The sequence below is a fragment of the Canis lupus genome, chromosome 1 (genome assembly GCF_011100685.1).
Source record: "Canis lupus familiaris isolate Mischka breed German Shepherd chromosome 1, alternate assembly UU_Cfam_GSD_1.0, whole genome shotgun sequence".
NCBI lineage: Eukaryota > Metazoa > Chordata > Mammalia > Carnivora > Canidae > Canis > Canis lupus.
Window position 1 is genome coordinate 117817402 of NC_049222.1, and position 15911 is coordinate 117833312.

Below are 15911 nucleotides of genomic sequence, written 5' to 3' on the forward strand. Positions count from 1 at the left end.
TAGTTTGATGGGATATTTTTATTGGGTCGCCCCTCCCGGTCCACGCCCCGCGCAGTCCGGACAGGCCAGGCCGGGCACGCGGCCCCCAAAACGGTACGTGTACTTGCGCCCACCGCTCTTGCGCACGATGTCGCGGCGGTAGTAGTAGCGTAGACCTCGGCTCAGTTTCTCGTAGTTCATGCCGGGCTTCCTCTTGCGCTCGCCCCACAGCCGCGCCACCTAGGACAGAGGTCGGGTTGAGTCCGAGGGGGCAGGAGGGAGCCGGGCGGGGCAACGGGCGCGCGGGGGAGCGGGGGCGGCTCCGGGGCGGCTCCGGACGCGAGTCGGTGCGCGTGACTCCCCGCGGGGCCGCGAGGGTACGAGCTGGGGGCGGGGCCGGCTACGTCCAGCCGGAGGAGGCTGGGGCGGGACGGGGGCGCGCTGGGAAGCTCCCCCACCTCTCTGGGGTCACACAGCTGGAACTCGCGGCTGTTGCCGGTCCAGCGGATGCAGTTGCTACGCTGCCCGTCTCGGAGCAGCTCCAGGAGGAACTGCCACAGCTGAATGGGACCTGCGGAGTGCGGGCAGGTGAACACTCGGGCTTCCCGGCCCCAGGCCGTGTCCCTTCGGTGACCCAGATGGCCGGGCTCCCTCACTATGAAGGTCCAAGGGTCCAGGCCTTCCCAACCCGGGGGCCAGAAGTCCAGATCCCCTCCTCCTTGGGGCCCAGAGAGTCCGGATCCCTCCACATGAGGAACCCAAGAAGCGGCCCCAGGGACCCAGGCAGCCAGGGCCCCATCTCGGAAACGTAGAGGACTTTGGCTGCCGCACCTCGGTGACCCAGGCATCCAGACCCTCCCACCTCTCTTCCTCTCACCTAACCCAGGAACCTGGGTTCGGGTCCCTTGCTCCCTATCAGACTACCAGTGTTTCAGTCCCCTCCTCCCCAGGGACCCACGGTCACCGCCTCCCTCGGGCTGTTAGGTAGCTAAGCTTCGCACCTTCACTGCGGGTCTCCCGGGGCCCGCCCCTCCGCGCCCAGGCCCCGCATCAGTAGAATAGGGTCCCGCGGACCTCTCACCTCGGTGGTTACTTTTGGGGTAACAAGCCAAGGTTACGCGGTCCGACTGCTGGCTGGGTTCGGAGGACGTGGGGAGATCTGAAGTCTGGTACCCCTTTGAAGAGGTGGTGCAGTCCGCCTGCAGCCCCGAGCCCCAGGACGTGGTGCAGTCGGAGCCCGCAGGCCCACCCCACGAAATGGTAGAGTCCGCGCTGGACCCCCCGGGGAGTTCCTTGCCCCAGTAGGTGGGGCCGTCGAGGCCAACAGAACAGTCCCAGTTGGTGGAGCCGGCCGCCGCCTGGGCGCAGGACCACGGGTGGGTCCCTTCCGCGGAGGTGGCACAGTTCTGGCCCGCAGCCCCCGCAGCCCCCGCAGCCCCCGCAGCCCCCGCAGCCGCAGCGCAGGGGGCGGGACCCAGGCCGGGAGGGGCGGGGCCCAGGGCCTGGGAGACGAGGCTCCAAGGGTCCGAGCCAGTGCACGCCAGGTCTGTCCAGTCTCCCGACCACGACCACGACCACGGAAGAGCCTGAGGGGCGGGCTCTGTGGGAAGGAACAGGTCCCACGTGAGGGGATCCCAGGCATCCCGGTCCCCGGCGCCCTCAGGGGTTCTTCGAGTCTCAGCCTTGGCACCCTGGGCTCCCGGATCTAGGTGGTGTCACCTCGGGGACACAGGCGTTCCCGTCCTAGCCCTGTTCCCCTCGAAGATCAGGGAACTGACACCTCTAGCCACGGTGCACGACCCCAGTCCCCTCCTGCCCCCGCCTCTGCGCACACACTCACCCGCCCCCCACGGAGCTTCTGGGTGCGGTAACGCGGAGCCCCAGTCCGGCGGGGGGAGCCCTGCGAGGGAGAAGAGCGAGCAGAGCTTAGGGAAGGGTGTGAGCAAGGGCTAGAGACGCCCCCTCCACCACTCGGCCAGCAGTCTTTATTGGTCAGGGACTGGGTGGTTAGGCCCAGCCGCTACTCACTGGCACCTAGAACTCAGGACCCTGGCCTCGTCCTCCCAGCCGCAGGATGGGAGCCGGCAGCCCTCTCCCTGTTCAGCCTCGGGAGGCCCGGCGCGCCCCCTTCTCCCTCCGACCCCGAGCGCAGCCTCACCTTCCTCGGCTCCCTGGAGTCCCGGCCCACAGCCACCTTTCCAACCGGGCTCCGCTGTCAGCGCGTCCCCTGGGAGCACCAGTTCCGGGAAATAGAAGCCGAGTTCGGCTCCGTCTGCAGGCAAGAGGAGGTTAGGGCCGGGTCGGGGTCACAGGGGCCCCCACCTGTGGACCCTCCGCACACACCGGCGCAGCCCCAGCAGCCTACCCAGCCCTGACAGCCTGTTCCCTGGGGGCACTTCCTGCGGAGACGCTTCATCCCAGTTCCACAAGTCCATGGATGCTCCCTGGGAATGTTCTGGGAGGCAGAAGAAAGAGGGCAAGGGGTGAGCTGGTGACACTTAGGGACCCTGGAGTCTGGGCTCCGGCCCTTGCTTCCCTCAGGCCCAGGAGTCCAGGCCCCCAGATATCCAGTCCCCGGTTCATGGCTCACCTCTGGCGGGTTTCTCTGTCCCCCGGCCAGGGGTCTCAGCCCCATTTCATACCCTGTACCCCCTCCCTTGGGGGCCTGGGCAGGGGAGAATTTTCCGAGACGTCAGAGCCGGGGGTCGCAGCTGGGTCGAGTTGCAGGGCCTGGGGCGGGGCCAAGGGCCCACTCCCCGCAACACACACACACCTCAGGGGTGGCCGCCTGCCTCCCGATAGCTACAGCTGTCCTGCTGCTGGGGTGGCTTGGACTTGGACAGGAGCTTGGGGAATAGCGGGCTGTGAGAGACCCGGGGTGCGGAGGCGTGTTTACGGGGTGATGGGGGTGGGGCAGGGGGTTTGGTGGACAGGCTTTCCGTCTTGGGGATTTGATCCTGCGACATGGGGGGTAGGGGGGAGGGTCTGGGGTCAGCTGGGCTGCGCCAGGCTTATCTGCAACAGGAAGGGGGATTTCCGGCCAGACCCCAGGTCGGCCAACGTCACAATCTGCAGAGGGACGGAGGGGCGGGGTGGGGGACGCCGACCCAGGATCCCCAACCAGGCCGAGTTCTCCCCTTCGAGGGCTTTGCGGAAGTTCTGGGGCTGCTCTTGAGGAGTGTCAATCATGATAACATCAACAATGTAAACAATAACCACAGTAACTCCCATAGCTGACGTTTATTGAGGACTCATTGTGTGCCATGGGCCTTCATTTAATTCTTTTATGAAGTAGGTACTAGTCTTCATTTTATGAAAGGCGAAATGGAAGCGGACTTCCTTCCACTTCCCTTCATCTCCAGAATCCTTGTCCTTCCATACTATAATAGTTTGAGACAAATGGGGGAAATTGGAGTATGAACTGAACGATATACAGAATTATTCATTTTCTTAGATGTGATTATGATATTATGGTATGAAAGATATCTCTACAACGAAATGAATTTAGGGGTATTTAGGGGTAAAGTGTTATTTCAAATGATTCAGCACCCCCCCCACATGTCCACATGTGACATATACATACATACATACATACATACATACAATAATTGGGACATAATTATACTAAACAATTATTTGCTGTTTATTAGAACTTGAAATTTAACTGGGTGTCCTGTGATGTAGGAAAGATGTTAGGGTTTGAAGCTGATGGCCAAGTAAGAATTCTTGAGATGTCTTTGGTGCAAAAAGGTGGTTTTATTAAAGCACAGGGACAGGACCTGTGGGCAGAAAGAGCTGCTCCGGGGTCATTATATACTTTCAAGTTGGGGGGTGGTTAGGGATAGTGTGTAAGTCTCTAAGGAGTTTTGGAAGCAAGGTTTCCAGGACCTTGAGGGGGCTGGCTATTGTTGGAAAGAGGTCATTTATTACTGTCTAATGAAACCTGAGTCACGAGACCCTCCAGATGTATATGCTGGGGGAATGATTGCCAACATATATCTTGCACAGTAGAGATAAAGGAAGTTTCCAAAGGAATTTTTATATGTTAAAGTAGACTTACTGGGTCCTAGGAGTTGAGCTAAGATTTCCTTTTACCCTCAGAAAAGGAGGAATGTCAAGGGAGTTGAGTCCCTAGTGGAATGTCACTCTGCCTGTTTCAAGGACTTGTCGGTGGGCTGTAGGTAGTAAGGAAATTTAGTAATTTTTCTTTTGCCTTTGTTTTCCACATTATTCTGTATTTTTAAAAGATTATTAATTTATTTTTTAAAAAGATTTTATTTATTTATTCATGAGAGACACACAGAGAGAGAAGCAGAGACATAGGCAGAGGGAGAAGCAGGCTCCCGGGAGCTGGATGTGGCACTCGATCCCAGGACCCCGGGATCACGACCTGAGCCAAAGGCAGATGCTCAACCACTGAGCCACCCAAGCACCCTATTTATTTATTTTAGAGAGAGAGCACACATACACTCACACAAATGGGGGGAGAGGCAAAGGAAGAGGAAGAGAGAAGCAAAATCCCTGCTGAGGGCAGAGACCAACTGGGGGCTCTATCTCACGACCCTGAGATAATGACCTGAGCCAAAATCAAGAGTGGAATGCTTAACCAACTGAGCCACCCAGGTGGACCTGTCCCCTGTTTTTATTTCCTAAATCTGGTACTAAACCCTGGTAGCTTGGCTTCAGAGCCTATGGTTATACCTACCTATCCTGCTTTATGTATTACGTATTTACCATTAAAAAGAACCTTTTTGATGTGGGCATTTCCAATATTCACCCTGCTTGATCATTAACCACTTGCTGTTCTGGGGGTGGGAGGGTGGGGGTGTGGGCACTGCTCTTCTGTTCCTGTTACATAAGGGAAACTGGGCCTTAAGAGGGAGAACCAGTTACCAGGTCACAGAGTGGGTGGGTGGATGGGATTGGCCCCAGCATTGGGTGAGCAAAAGAGCCCCCATGCATCACTGCTCTACCATCTAACGCAGGGCCCTGAAGCATATCCTAAACGTGCTGTTCCCGCCGGGCCCCAGGCCTCCTCTCTCTGAGGCTGGCCTTCCTCCTGTCTGTGTGTCAGTCTGTCCATGGCTCTCTGCCCTAGTTGGTGTCCCCAGCTCTGGGTCTCTGTTGCACCAGGCCTGACTCCAGTGAGTCCTGGTCACCCAGTCGCTCCTGCTAAGTCCCAGCTCCTCCCCATCTCTCTCCCTACCTCCTTACCTCTCTCCAGTTTTCTCCCCATCTCCCTTCCCATTGTACTGCCTTCACCTGTAGTTCTCACCTCTTCCATCTGTCTCCCTCCCCATCTCTCCATCTCTGCTTGCTACATCCCTCCAGCTGTCCATCTGGCTCTCAACTCCACCATTGAGTTTTCCTCAGGACTTAAATGTACACATTTAAAAGCTTCCTTTCTGGACTCATTCCCTCTACCCATCTCTTCCCTTGTTTCAGTGACTGAAGTGAGAAGGGGGTCAGGAGCAGGAAGGGTTAGTGATGTGGGGGTAGGGATTGAGGGTCCTGGTGCTGGCTTGTCTAACCCAGGTGGCAGGGGGCTGAAGGACACTTCCTGTGAGGGAGGGAGGCCCTCGCCCTTCTAACCAGACTGGAAAATGTGACGTCAGAGGGGGAGCTGTAAGGAGGGGAAGGCGGGAATGGGAGAAATTTGACACCCCTCCTGGGCGACCAGATTCCCAGAGGGGTCTTGGCATTGTTTGCTTCCTCCCTCCCATGGCCGCACTCAGCCCAGGGGTCTGCTAGCTCTGCCCCTGGGAGACCCTCACCCCCTCCCCATGCTTGAACCATGCAGTCTTCCTCCTCTGCCTGGTCCCTGCCCCAGCCTCCTTCAGACCTCCGGACCACAGCATGGCCATGTCAGGGCTCTTCCTAATGTGCAAATCTGATGCCAGTCCCCTGCTTGAACTTGCTTCCAGCTTCTCAGGGCTTGCTGCTGCCTCAGGTAAAGTCTAAGCTCTTAGTCTAGTGTTCAAGATCCTGCTTGGACATTTCCTCAGCCAGGCAGGGTCAAGCTTGGGGCTGGGAAGAGAGAGGCAGGAGAGAGCCACAGATGCAGAGAGAGAGAATAGACTCAGAGATACACTTGGAGACAAGAAATAAGAGCCCTCACAGAGATACTCGCAGGGAAACAGACACGGAGAGACACTTGGGGGCCCACAGAGACCTATGGCCAGAGAGTTGGCTGGGGTTTGGCAGAGAAGAGACTGGAGCATAGTCTCAGGGATGCAGAGGGTGAGAACTGCAGACACTAGAGACTGACAGGAAGAGCATGGGACAGACTCAGAAGTGGCCAGTTCCCTCAGGAAGCCCTCCCTGACTCCCAGGTCAGCACCCTGGGCTCGGCCATCCCGACCCTGAGCACTCCGTGTGGCAAGGGGCCTCTGTTCTGCCACTGGGCCATGAGCTCTGAGGGAACAGAGGTCAAGACTGTTGCGGTCACCACGTCCCCAGCACGAGCTAGGCCTTTGGGGCATTTGCTGAGAGGATGAAAGCCTGGAAGGCTGTAATCTCCAGAAGGGCAGGGCCCAGAAGGCCCCTTACCTTGGTGCTGAGAACACAGGCTGCAGTCCTAAGACAACTGGACTGTCAGCTTGGTTTTGGCCTTGCTCTAAGCCTCGGCTTCCTCCTCTGTGGAAGAAGCTTCTGGAAGATGTCACAGGCACACAGCAGGGATGGGAAATGCCCGTCTGCATGTTGGTCTAGGTACACTTTTAAACCTTCCCACTATTCACTATTCCCAAGTTGGGGGATGCCAAGCCCTGCTCCCCAAAGAGTGCTTCCAAGCCCAGCCAGGGACAGAAATAACGTAAATTTATTGAAACTGGTTTTGGGGAGGTGGTGAGTGGATTTTGAGGATCTTCCAAAGAGAACGGGGAGAAGAGCCAGCGCCCGGCCAGGAGGGAGCGGGTGCCCGGCCACAGACCCTATCTCAGGCCCAGTTTCTTCTTCTCCTTCTGCTTCTTGCGTACCACGTCCAGGTTCCGGTCCTTCCACATACTCTTGCGCAGCTTGATGGGGCGCGAGCCCACATACTTCCCTGTGGGAAGGGAGGGCTCAGGGTCAGGCTTGGGGTCAGGCTCAGGCCAGATGCCAGTCACACCCACGGCCCCTAAGAGAGGTCTCACCCACCATTCATCTCACGCATGGCGCGCACGTAGTCGCTGGGATCCTTAAAGCTGACAAAGCCATAGCCCTTGGTCTTGCCCGTGCGCTTGTCTCGGATCACCTTAGCCTTAAGGAAGGATGGGAAGCGGCTGAAGGCTCGTGCCAAGATGTCATCATTCACTTCATTGCCCAAGTCCCCACAGAAGATCCGGAAGTCATCTGGTTTGGGGGAGAGGAGGTCAGAAGATGCAGATGCCTGGCTCTGTGTCTGCCTTATTTAAATGAACCCCCTTCTCTGGAAGCATCCCCCAAGCCCTCCTCCCTCTGTAGCCCCAGCAGCCTCTGCCTGGGCCCTCTCAGTAATCATAGCCAACATCTGTTTGGCATTTACCCTGCTAGACTCTTTTGCTAAGTACTGGCGAAGTTTTAACACATCTGGCACTCCCAACAACCTTTTTACACCGAGGCTCAGAGAAGTCACGTTACTTTCCCACAGTTACTCAACCAGGTAGTGGCAGAGCTAGGATAGGAAGTCAGGCACCTGGCTCCGGAGTCCTCACTTTTAACTACCTGTACTGCCTCTCCCCACCCCAGGGCCATTTCATACCCATTCTCATGGTGAAGGCTCTAACTCTGTCTTAGCCCTGGCTGTTCCTCTGAGCCCCCAGCATCCCTTGGCTTCCTGGACTTCTCCCCCAGGATATCCCCTAGGTGCTGACACCCATTTACTTTCTCTGCAAAACCCACTCTGATTCTCCTTTGAGTCTGAAACATAAACACACTGATCCTCCTCCAAGGCTGACCTCAGCTGCCATTCCTGAGCATATCCCCTGAGCTGGGCCTGAGCCAGACCAAACATACTCAAGCCCAAAGCATCCCTTCCCTAACAAGGCACATACTATTATTATCCCCTTCTTGGAGTGAGAAAGGGAAGCTAGAAAGGCTAAGTGGCTTGCCCAAGATCACAGAATTAGGGTCTACAGCCTGCACTGACCACATCTAGGCTGACACTGCCATGCCCTGGCCTGGGGCAAGTAGACAATTCCCAAAAGAGGCAGAAGGCAAGGACTCAGATGGGAGGCAGCTCCGTTTCTTCAGCTAGCACTGTGGCTGCTCCACAGTTTCTATGGTGATTAAGGACACTCTGAGAACAAGTTAGCTTGCCCTATGGGGAAATCATCTAATAAACTCAGAGGTAGGGCCCTTTTAGAAAACAACTGGGCTGGATGGACATTTCAAAAAACTGTTACACACTAGACAAAGTGGTAGGAGGGAGACCGTTCTCACTAAGAGATATCTAAAGCAGAAAACTGTACACATCCTGATTCATAAGAAAAGATCGTTATAACAGATGATTCAGGGACAACTGGGGAAATTTAAACACAAAGGGAATATGAGATACCATAGATTTCTCATTCATTTTCCTAGAATGTTGATGGTATTACGATATAAAAAGAGAATCACTTTTCTTAGGAGATGAGTGCTGAGGTATTTAGGAGTGAAGTAATAACTTCATTTATAACTTGCTCCAAATGATTGAGCAAAATCCAAAAAAACATACACACACACAAGTGAATACAGCAAAGTGTCAATTGCTGAATCTAGGTGGTTGATTACATGACTATTCACTGTGCAATTCAGTGTTTAAAACTTTTCATAAGAAGTTAGGAAGAAAAAAATATGTTCTTTTACTTCGAGCAAGCCAGGCCTCTCATGAATAAAACAGAGCTCAAAAGGTCCTAGTTGCCAACAGCCTCAGTGGTTAGGTGAGGGCCTGCCCCACAGCCACAGTCTAGCCCTCTAGGAGGTAGGCAAACAGAATGGCCTGCCCTACAGAGAGGTAGCAGTTGTGGAGTGACCTGGTCCCCGTGTCTGCCCCAAGGAGACCTTGGTGTGTCCTTGACCGACCAATGCCTGGCCCTGTACTTGGGCCCTCTTACCTGCATCCCACTCTAGCAGACTGGGGTCCTCCCAGCTGCTCCCAGCTGCTGTGCGAATGCAGCGTTTCAATTTCTCTGGCTTTCCTTTCTTCTTGTCCTCACCCAAGGGCTCTGGGACCTGCAGAGGAAGGGGATGGGGTGCAAAAGGGCTTGGGGTTGGGAGTCTTCGGACACACATATCCCCTGCAGGCTCCCCCACCTGCCTTCATCCCTCACCTTCCTGCTTCCATAATTAAAGAACTGGATATACTTCTGAATGTGAGATACCCATGTCTGCCTCCTTCTTTTCCATGTCTTCCATCCCCTCTCGTTTCCTGGGTTCCTCCTGCCTTCATCAGTAGAGGACTACATGTTTTTCTGGGTGTGGAAGGTCATGGGTTCCTGTCTGCCCTCCCTGCCCTTTCTACCCGCCTCACACCCCCGACTGCCATGCTCCCTGCTTACCTCAAGAGCCATGAGGCCAGGGGGTGGCTCAGGCCGTGGGGGCCGGGGTCGTGGACGCAGGGACAGGAGCTCAGGAATACGCAGTGGGGGCAGTAGGCCTCGTACAACTTCCAGCGGTAGAGGCAGGGGCTCAGGCTCAGGCAAAGGCATGGCCAGGGCCAACGGCAGGCTGGGACCAATGACGGCAGGGCCGGTGGGGGCACCTCCTGCCCCAACAGCCACTGCTGCGCTAGCCTCTTCCAGCCCGGCTGCTGCAGCCACCACTGCCTCTTCCTTCTCTTTCAGGCCCAACCCCAGGCCCAGCCCCAGCTCTCGAGGTGTTGCTGGCTCTTCCTGTGGGCAAGGGGAGACAATGAAGAGTGTCCTTTCACAGACTCAGACCTTACTCCCATCCCGTACAACAAAGCAAGGGCCTGAGACCAGAGAGCAGACAAGAGACGCCTAAACAGAGAAAGAAGTCTCTAGTCAGAGACAGACACAAGGACAAAGACACCAGGACAGAAAACTGAGAAGGACGACCAAAAGGAAAATAGAGATATAGGGACAGAAACAATCCCCAGCATGTGTCTCTCTCTCTCTCTCTACTTTCCTCACAAAAAGAAGGAAAAACAGATTCAGCCACAGAAAGAAATAGTGAGAGACTAAGACACACTCAGAAAGAGAGTGAGAAGGCAGACTTAGACATGGCCCATCAAGCCAGGACTGAGCATCTCCCCACCCTTCACACCTCTAACTATTAGCTCCCTGTCCACACTTACCAGGGGAGGTCTCAGAGCAGCCATGGAGCCCAGGGGGGGCCCTGGGGCCCGAGCCATTGGTGGCAGCATCATAGGTGGTCCAGGGGGGCCAGGAAGAGGGGGGCCCACGAGGGCCTGGTGAGGGGGCCGCAGGGCCATAGGGCGAGGACCACCTGCTGCAGAAGAAAGAGCAGAATCTGTCAGGGTGTTAGTGGGGGAGTCGGAGGGCTTAGGGGGAAAGTTATGTGGCAGGGATGATGACCCTGGCCCCCTCACCTGCTCTCTGTAGCACGTGGGGGACGAAGGCCGGACGCAGGATAGGGGCCCTCTGGGGGGCTACAGCTGTGGGAGAGAGAGATGGGGGGTGTGTGTCATGGGGGACCGGGGCACTTGAGGTGAGGTGTGTGTGTGTGGGTACTCTCAGCATCCAAGAAATCCTGGAGAAGATTCTGGGGAACCTTCTGGGGGAGATGCAGGAGTCTTTCCATTCGTTCATTCAGCAAAAATTTACCACTGAGCATCTCCTCTGGGCCTATTCCTGTCCTAGACAATACTAGGGGCACACCAAAAGACCAAAGGCTCTCAGGGAGCTCCTGGTCCAGAGTTGGAGGGAACAGACCCATCACCAGAGAGTGACAGACCACAGTGATCAGGGCCAAGATGAGGTAAAGCCCAGGCAGGGTGACTGAACTAGGAGGGTTAGGCCTAGGGAGTGGTAAGAACCCAGGGGAGCCCTCTAACCTAGCCAGGGTGATTAGAGGCTTCCTGAAGAAAGAGACCTATGAACTGAGACCCAAAGGATAATAAAGACCCATTGCCTTTAGTCAGGCAAAGGGTGATTGTAAAGACTACTGGCAAGGAGAACATTTATAAACAAAAATGTTTTCACTTTTCAGTTGAGTATAATTGTAATAGCAGAAGTTGAAATCTGGAGAGCATCATTAAGAGAATGGTCAAGAGCTCAGCAGGCATCCAAGCATAGCCTTGTTGACTGGCTATGGATGTCCTCCTGAGGGCACTAGGGAGTCACAGCAGGGTTGGAAGCTGGGCAGGGTGACTAGGTCAGATGTGCATTTTGATCAAACCCATAGTAAAGAATAAGAGATGTTGAGATTTCTTAGATAGATAAAAAAGTATAACAGGACTTAAGTAACACAATTAACAAGTTTAATTTAAGAGAGATTGTACCTAAACTTTACAGAACACGTATTCTTTTCACACATACAAGGAAGCAGTGTCACAAAAATTGACTGTGTGTATGAAGGTCATCTTGACGATAAAAGTAAGAATGACCTGTGGAGAGGACAGATTTTAGTTGATTTTGGTTAACTTGAATCTGCTTTAGTTAATAGGCTTTGAAAGATTTTAGTTGGGTGACAGTGAGCAGAGGAGAGAAGAGAGATCAATAAGAATATTATGGGCATATTCCAGCAATGCTTAGGGTTCCTGGGAAGTCTATGGGGGTCTCTCTGTTAGGGACCAGGCAATGTGGGGTCTTGACTGCCAGGTGATGAGCTTAGTGCTTATTTGATAGTTTATTTATCCCATCAACAGACAGCACGTAACGCTTACAATGTGGCAGGCACCAAGACTTTTGTCCCTCATGGAGCTTGTATTTTAAAGGAAACAAAAGATAATAGCCATAACAAAGAAATCCTACAACTTGTTATAAGGTATTAAGTGCTATGGAGAAACAGCAAAGAGTAGGGATTAGGAGTAACAGTAAAGGGATAGGTTTGCAATGATCAAGTGAAGCCCTACTGGGGCCAAACTGACAAGCATATGATCAGGTTTGTGCTTTAGGAAGATGGCAATGTCAGAGCCGAGATGAAACGAGGAGGGTGAGTTAGTGCAATGATGTCGGCAAGATGCTGCGGTAGTCAAAACAAGAGTGCTTGGTTAAATGTGGGGTTCTTGGCCCCAGACCTACCTGCTCGACGCAGGAACATAGCTTCTCGAGCCTCTGGACTGTCCAGGTGACTCCGATCACCAGGGCCAAAGCCAACTGTTGGAAGAGGAAGAGACAAGGCTGGTGGGAGGAGAGTCCCAGGCATCCCTTTTGATCACCCTGCCTGACCCCCTGGCTCCTTCTCCTCCACTGCTCCTTACTTACCTGGACCCACAAAAGGAGGGCCACCCACCATCGGAGGAACCACTGTGGCTGCAGCAGCTGCTCGGGCCTCCAGAGTCTGTTGGACCTGTTGGGGAGGAAATTAGGGTGAGTGGCCTGACTTAGTGCCCCCAAGCTGCCCTGGCTGGCTTACTCTGAGAGGCCAAGGGTTTCATTCCTTGCATTTTGTGTATGGCTGGCTATCCATCAACTTTAAGTCTAGGTTAAAATATCACTTTTCGGGATGCCTGGGTGGCTCAGCGGTTGAGCGTCTGCCTTCGGCTCAGGGTGCGATCCCACGGTCCCGAGATCGAGTCCCGCATGGGGTGCCCCGCATGGAGCCTGCTTCTCCCTCTGCCTGTGTCTCTGCCTGTCTCTCTCTCTGTGTCTCTCATGAATGAATAAATAAAATATTTTAAAATAAATAAATAAATAAAATATCACTTTTCAGGGAGACTTTTGAGATCACACTAGTGAAAGCTGTCCTTAGCCCCTCCCAGTAGCAACTTCTCTTGTCATCCTGTTTCATCTCCTTCAATGCATTTAGCACTATCTGGAGTTATGTCCAGCCTGTCCTTCGCATCTCCCATGCCATCACCCTGGTCCAAGCCATCGTTATCTCTGGTCTAGATGATTATTGTAGCCTCTTCTTCAGTCTCCGTGACTCTGCTCTGGCCCCCCTATGGTCTACTCTCCAAACAAGCTATAGTTAGTTAATATCTAAGTTGGACCATATCACCCCTCTGCTCAAAATCCTTCAACAACATCCCATCTCAGAGCAAAGACCAAGGTCTTTATGGTGGCCCACAAGGCACTACCATGTCTGGTCTCTATCACCTCTCTGTCCTCATCGTCTCTCACTCTTCCCCTTGTTCACTCTACTCTAGCCACACTGTTCTCTCTGTTCCTTGAACATGTCAGGTATGCACCTGTCAGGTATGCGTCTTGCATTGGCAGTTGTCTCTGCTGGGAATGCTCTTTCCCTAGATATCCCCATGGATATCTTTCCGTAACTGTCACCTCCTCCGAAAGGCCTTCTCTGACCATGCTGATAAACCTCTGCCTTTTTTACTCTACCCTGACTGACCTGTCTGTCCTTCCTCAGTAAAATGTAAACCACAAAAAGATAGTGATTGTTTTTCTCTGTACTGTTCTCTGCTATGTGCCCGGTGCATAGAAGGCACCCAATAATTATTTACTGACAGAAGGAACAAGTTTCTTTCGTTTTCTTTCAGTAGTTTCTCTCTCCACGTCATATACAACTTTCTATTGAGCAGGTGAATGTGACTAACGAGACCGAGGAACTATTTAACTGAAATGTAAATTTTAATATGTACAGAATACTTTTATCATTACAGAAAGTTCCGCAGGACGACATGCTCTAGAATAATATGCTCCCAAAGGGCAGAGATATTGTTTGCTTAGTTGTTACTGTGTTCTCAGTGCCTGGCACATGAAACATCTGTCACGCTAATCAGTAAGTCCACATGCCAGTAGCTGTCTGTATACAAACACCGTGTTCCAAGCGCTGTGCTCTCGGATTTCCATGCCTCAGCTCAGCCATACCTGCTGGTAAGTGTTGGTTGCGATAATTGGGCGGATCACAGGAGCTGCCGGGACCTGCATCGCTTCCACCGTGGGGACCGTGGGCACCGCAGGCACAGCAGTAGGGATGCCGGTTACCGGAGCCCCCAGAACTTCCTGCTCAAACCTGCGGGGGCAAGACCGACACCACAGCTCAGGACCTCGCATTAATTCTGAAACGCGACGGCGCCTTCGCCCCTGCCAACCTCCGCTTCCTCCCGCCCCCACAATCCCGAAAGTCCCATTTCCCCACGACAGAGCCATGTCGGGCTGATTCCGGCCTGGAAGCTCCAGGGCTCGGTGGCTCTGGCTCTGGGACGGTTTTTATCGCGCCCTGTCGCGGGCCTTACAGGGCCATCTCCGCCTCCATCTCCTTCAGGCGTTCCTCCCCGCTCTTGCCCGGCATGCCGGCGCCCGGGACCACAGGTCCTCCTGCACCCGGGAGTCCCGGGGCTGGCCCCGCCCCGGCCATCGCTGCAGCCGTCGCTGTCGCCGCTACTGCCGCCTCAGCTCAGCTGCCTCCGCCAGTTCCGCTGTCTACTCTCTGGTCTTGTCGGGGTGGGCGCCCGCGATTGACGTTCGGCGAAAGCGACGGCGCTGGTGCATGACATCATGCGGAGCGAGGCCAATGAGAATAGGGCCGCACCTGGAGGGCCCGCCCCGGGAGGAATATAAACCAATCAGAGTGGCGGAAAAAAGGAACCAATGAAGAACCTGGATCTAAGTAAGTGCAGCCAAGCGAGGCGACCACACCCTCATTGGAGGAACAAGGGCTAATGAGAGCGCTGTGAAGTCGCTGGCCCCATCCCTAAAGAGGAAAGTGGACCTTTGAGAGCTCAGAAAAGTTCGCAGGCTCCGCCTGTGCCACCGAAGCTCCTTCCGGAAGCTTTAACACAGGGAAGTCCGCAGCAGCCCGGGGCTGGGCGGGGCTAGGCGGGGCTGGAGGCGGCTGGTTGCCGAGCGCCTCCCCTCTCGGGTAGACGGGCTCGCACACCGCCGGGGACTCCCCGAGAGACGAGGGTCCTGGTGTGGGGAGGGGCTCAGAGGGGCGCCTGACCCGGGCTTTCTGCCGAGGGTGACCTCTGAAGACTTGCTGGACGGAAATGGAGAGAGAGTTGTGGGGGGCGGGGGGGAGGAACAGTTCCTGCAGAGGCCGAGACCGCAGTAACATGTCAGCTCAGAAGGTCACGTGGGTAGGTCTGGTCTCCGTGGCCTTTGGGACGCCGCGCGTCCCTCTTCGTCGTCTTCAATGTGTTGTGTTAGGAATATTTAAAATACACAACACTAGAGAATATAACGAACCTCCACCTCTCAGCAATTACTCATATTCTACACTTTTTGTTTCACGTATTCTCCTCATTGATATTATGATTTTGCTGGAGTATATTAAATTCCAGACATCGGTCAGTTCACCCATAAATGCTTCACGATGTCTCGCTAACAGATAAGGACTATTTATTTATTTTAGATAAGGACTATTTAAAAGAAAAAAGCATTTCACACCTAGGAAAATTAAATAATATATATATTATTAGATGATATATGTATATATATATCATCTAACACCCAGACTGTTCAATTTTCCCTGCCGCAGAATGTCTTTGTGTAAAATCAGGCTACAAATAAGGTATACACGTAGCATTTGGTAGGTTGGTGGAATTTGTGTGTGTGTGTGTGAAAACTTACTTTTTACTGGCTGTCTTGGTTTCTTGAAGTTCCAAGTCTAAATCAACACTAATGAATCCTTTGTGAAAATACTGTCTTTGGGGATCCCTGGGTGGCTCAGCGGTTTGGCGCCTGCCTTTGGCCCAGGGCGCGATCCTGGAGACCCGGGATCGAATCCCACGTCGGGCTCCCGGGGCATGGAGCCTGCTTCTCCCTCTGCCTGTGTCTCTGCCTCTCTCTCTCTCTCTCTCTCTCTCTGTGTGACTATCATAAATTAAAAAAAAAAAGTAAAAACAAAAAAAACTGCTACGCACACACAAAACCAAATGGTCAACAAAA

The 15911-nt window shown here is 53.9% G+C and overlaps 2 protein-coding genes across 6 annotated transcripts; both read right to left on the bottom strand.

The window, feature by feature from the left end:
* ETV2 (ETS variant transcription factor 2) lies at nt 1-3109 on the bottom strand. Of its 3 annotated transcripts, none has more exons than XM_038529316.1 (7): nt 2753-3109; nt 2345-2434; nt 2138-2251; nt 1820-1879; nt 1061-1579; nt 438-550; nt 1-219 (listed from the first exon to the last, which is right to left on the bottom strand). In XM_038529316.1, the coding sequence occupies exons 2-7, from the start codon at nt 2412-2414 to the stop codon at nt 19-21; spliced, it is 1077 nt and encodes a 358-aa protein (XP_038385244.1). In that variant the 5' UTR covers nt 2415-2434; nt 2753-3109; the 3' UTR covers nt 1-18. The 3 variants fall into 3 exon arrangements, with proteins under 3 accessions (XP_038385244.1, XP_038385243.1, XP_038385245.1); XM_038529315.1 differs by having other exon boundaries at nt 2570-3109; XM_038529317.1 differs by lacking the exon at nt 1820-1879 and having other exon boundaries at nt 2570-3109.
* Nucleotides 3110-6777: 3668 nt separating this feature from the next.
* RBM42 (RNA binding motif protein 42) lies at nt 6778-14496 on the bottom strand. Of its 3 annotated transcripts, none has more exons than XM_038529313.1 (10): nt 14258-14496; nt 13890-14034; nt 12327-12411; nt 12144-12218; nt 10490-10555; nt 10235-10389; nt 9477-9809; nt 9033-9150; nt 7117-7311; nt 6778-7024 (listed from the first exon to the last, which is right to left on the bottom strand). In XM_038529313.1, exons 1-10 carry the CDS (start codon nt 14377-14379, stop codon nt 6912-6914), a joined length of 1407 nt encoding a protein of 468 aa, XP_038385241.1. In that variant the 5' UTR covers nt 14380-14496; the 3' UTR covers nt 6778-6911. The 3 variants fall into 3 exon arrangements, with proteins under 3 accessions (XP_038385241.1, XP_038385240.1, XP_038385242.1); XM_038529312.1 differs by having other exon boundaries at nt 10235-10410; nt 14258-14495; XM_038529314.1 differs by lacking the exon at nt 10490-10555 and having other exon boundaries at nt 14258-14495.
* Nucleotides 14497-15911: the final 1415 nt, after the last annotated feature.

Bases quoted from the DNA above. Each gene is read 5' to 3' on its own strand.
- RBM42 (XM_038529312.1), bottom strand. From the start codon at position 14,379: ATGGCCGGGGCGGGGCCAGCCCCGGGACTCCCGGGTGCAGGAGGACCT. The intron at 12,219-12,326 runs GTAAGTAAGGAG...CTCTTCCAACAG, and splicing joins CCCTCCTTTTGTGGGTCCAG to TTGGCTTTGGCCCTGGTGAT. The intron at 9,810-10,234 runs GTAAGTGTGGAC...CCTTGCCCACAG, and splicing joins CTGCTCTGAGACCTCCCCTG to GAAGAGCCAGCAACACCTCG.
- ETV2 (XM_038529316.1), bottom strand. From the start codon at position 2,414: ATGGACTTGTGGAACTGGGATGAAGCGTCTCCGCAGGAAGTGCCCCCA. The intron at 1,580-1,819 runs GTGAGTGTGTGC...TCCTTCCCACAG, and splicing joins AGAAGCTCCGTGGGGGGCGG to AGCCCGCCCCTCAGGCTCTT. The intron at 220-437 runs GTGGGGGAGCTT...CCTCTGTCCTAG, and splicing joins AGCTGTGTGACCCCAGAGAG to GTGGCGCGGCTGTGGGGCGA.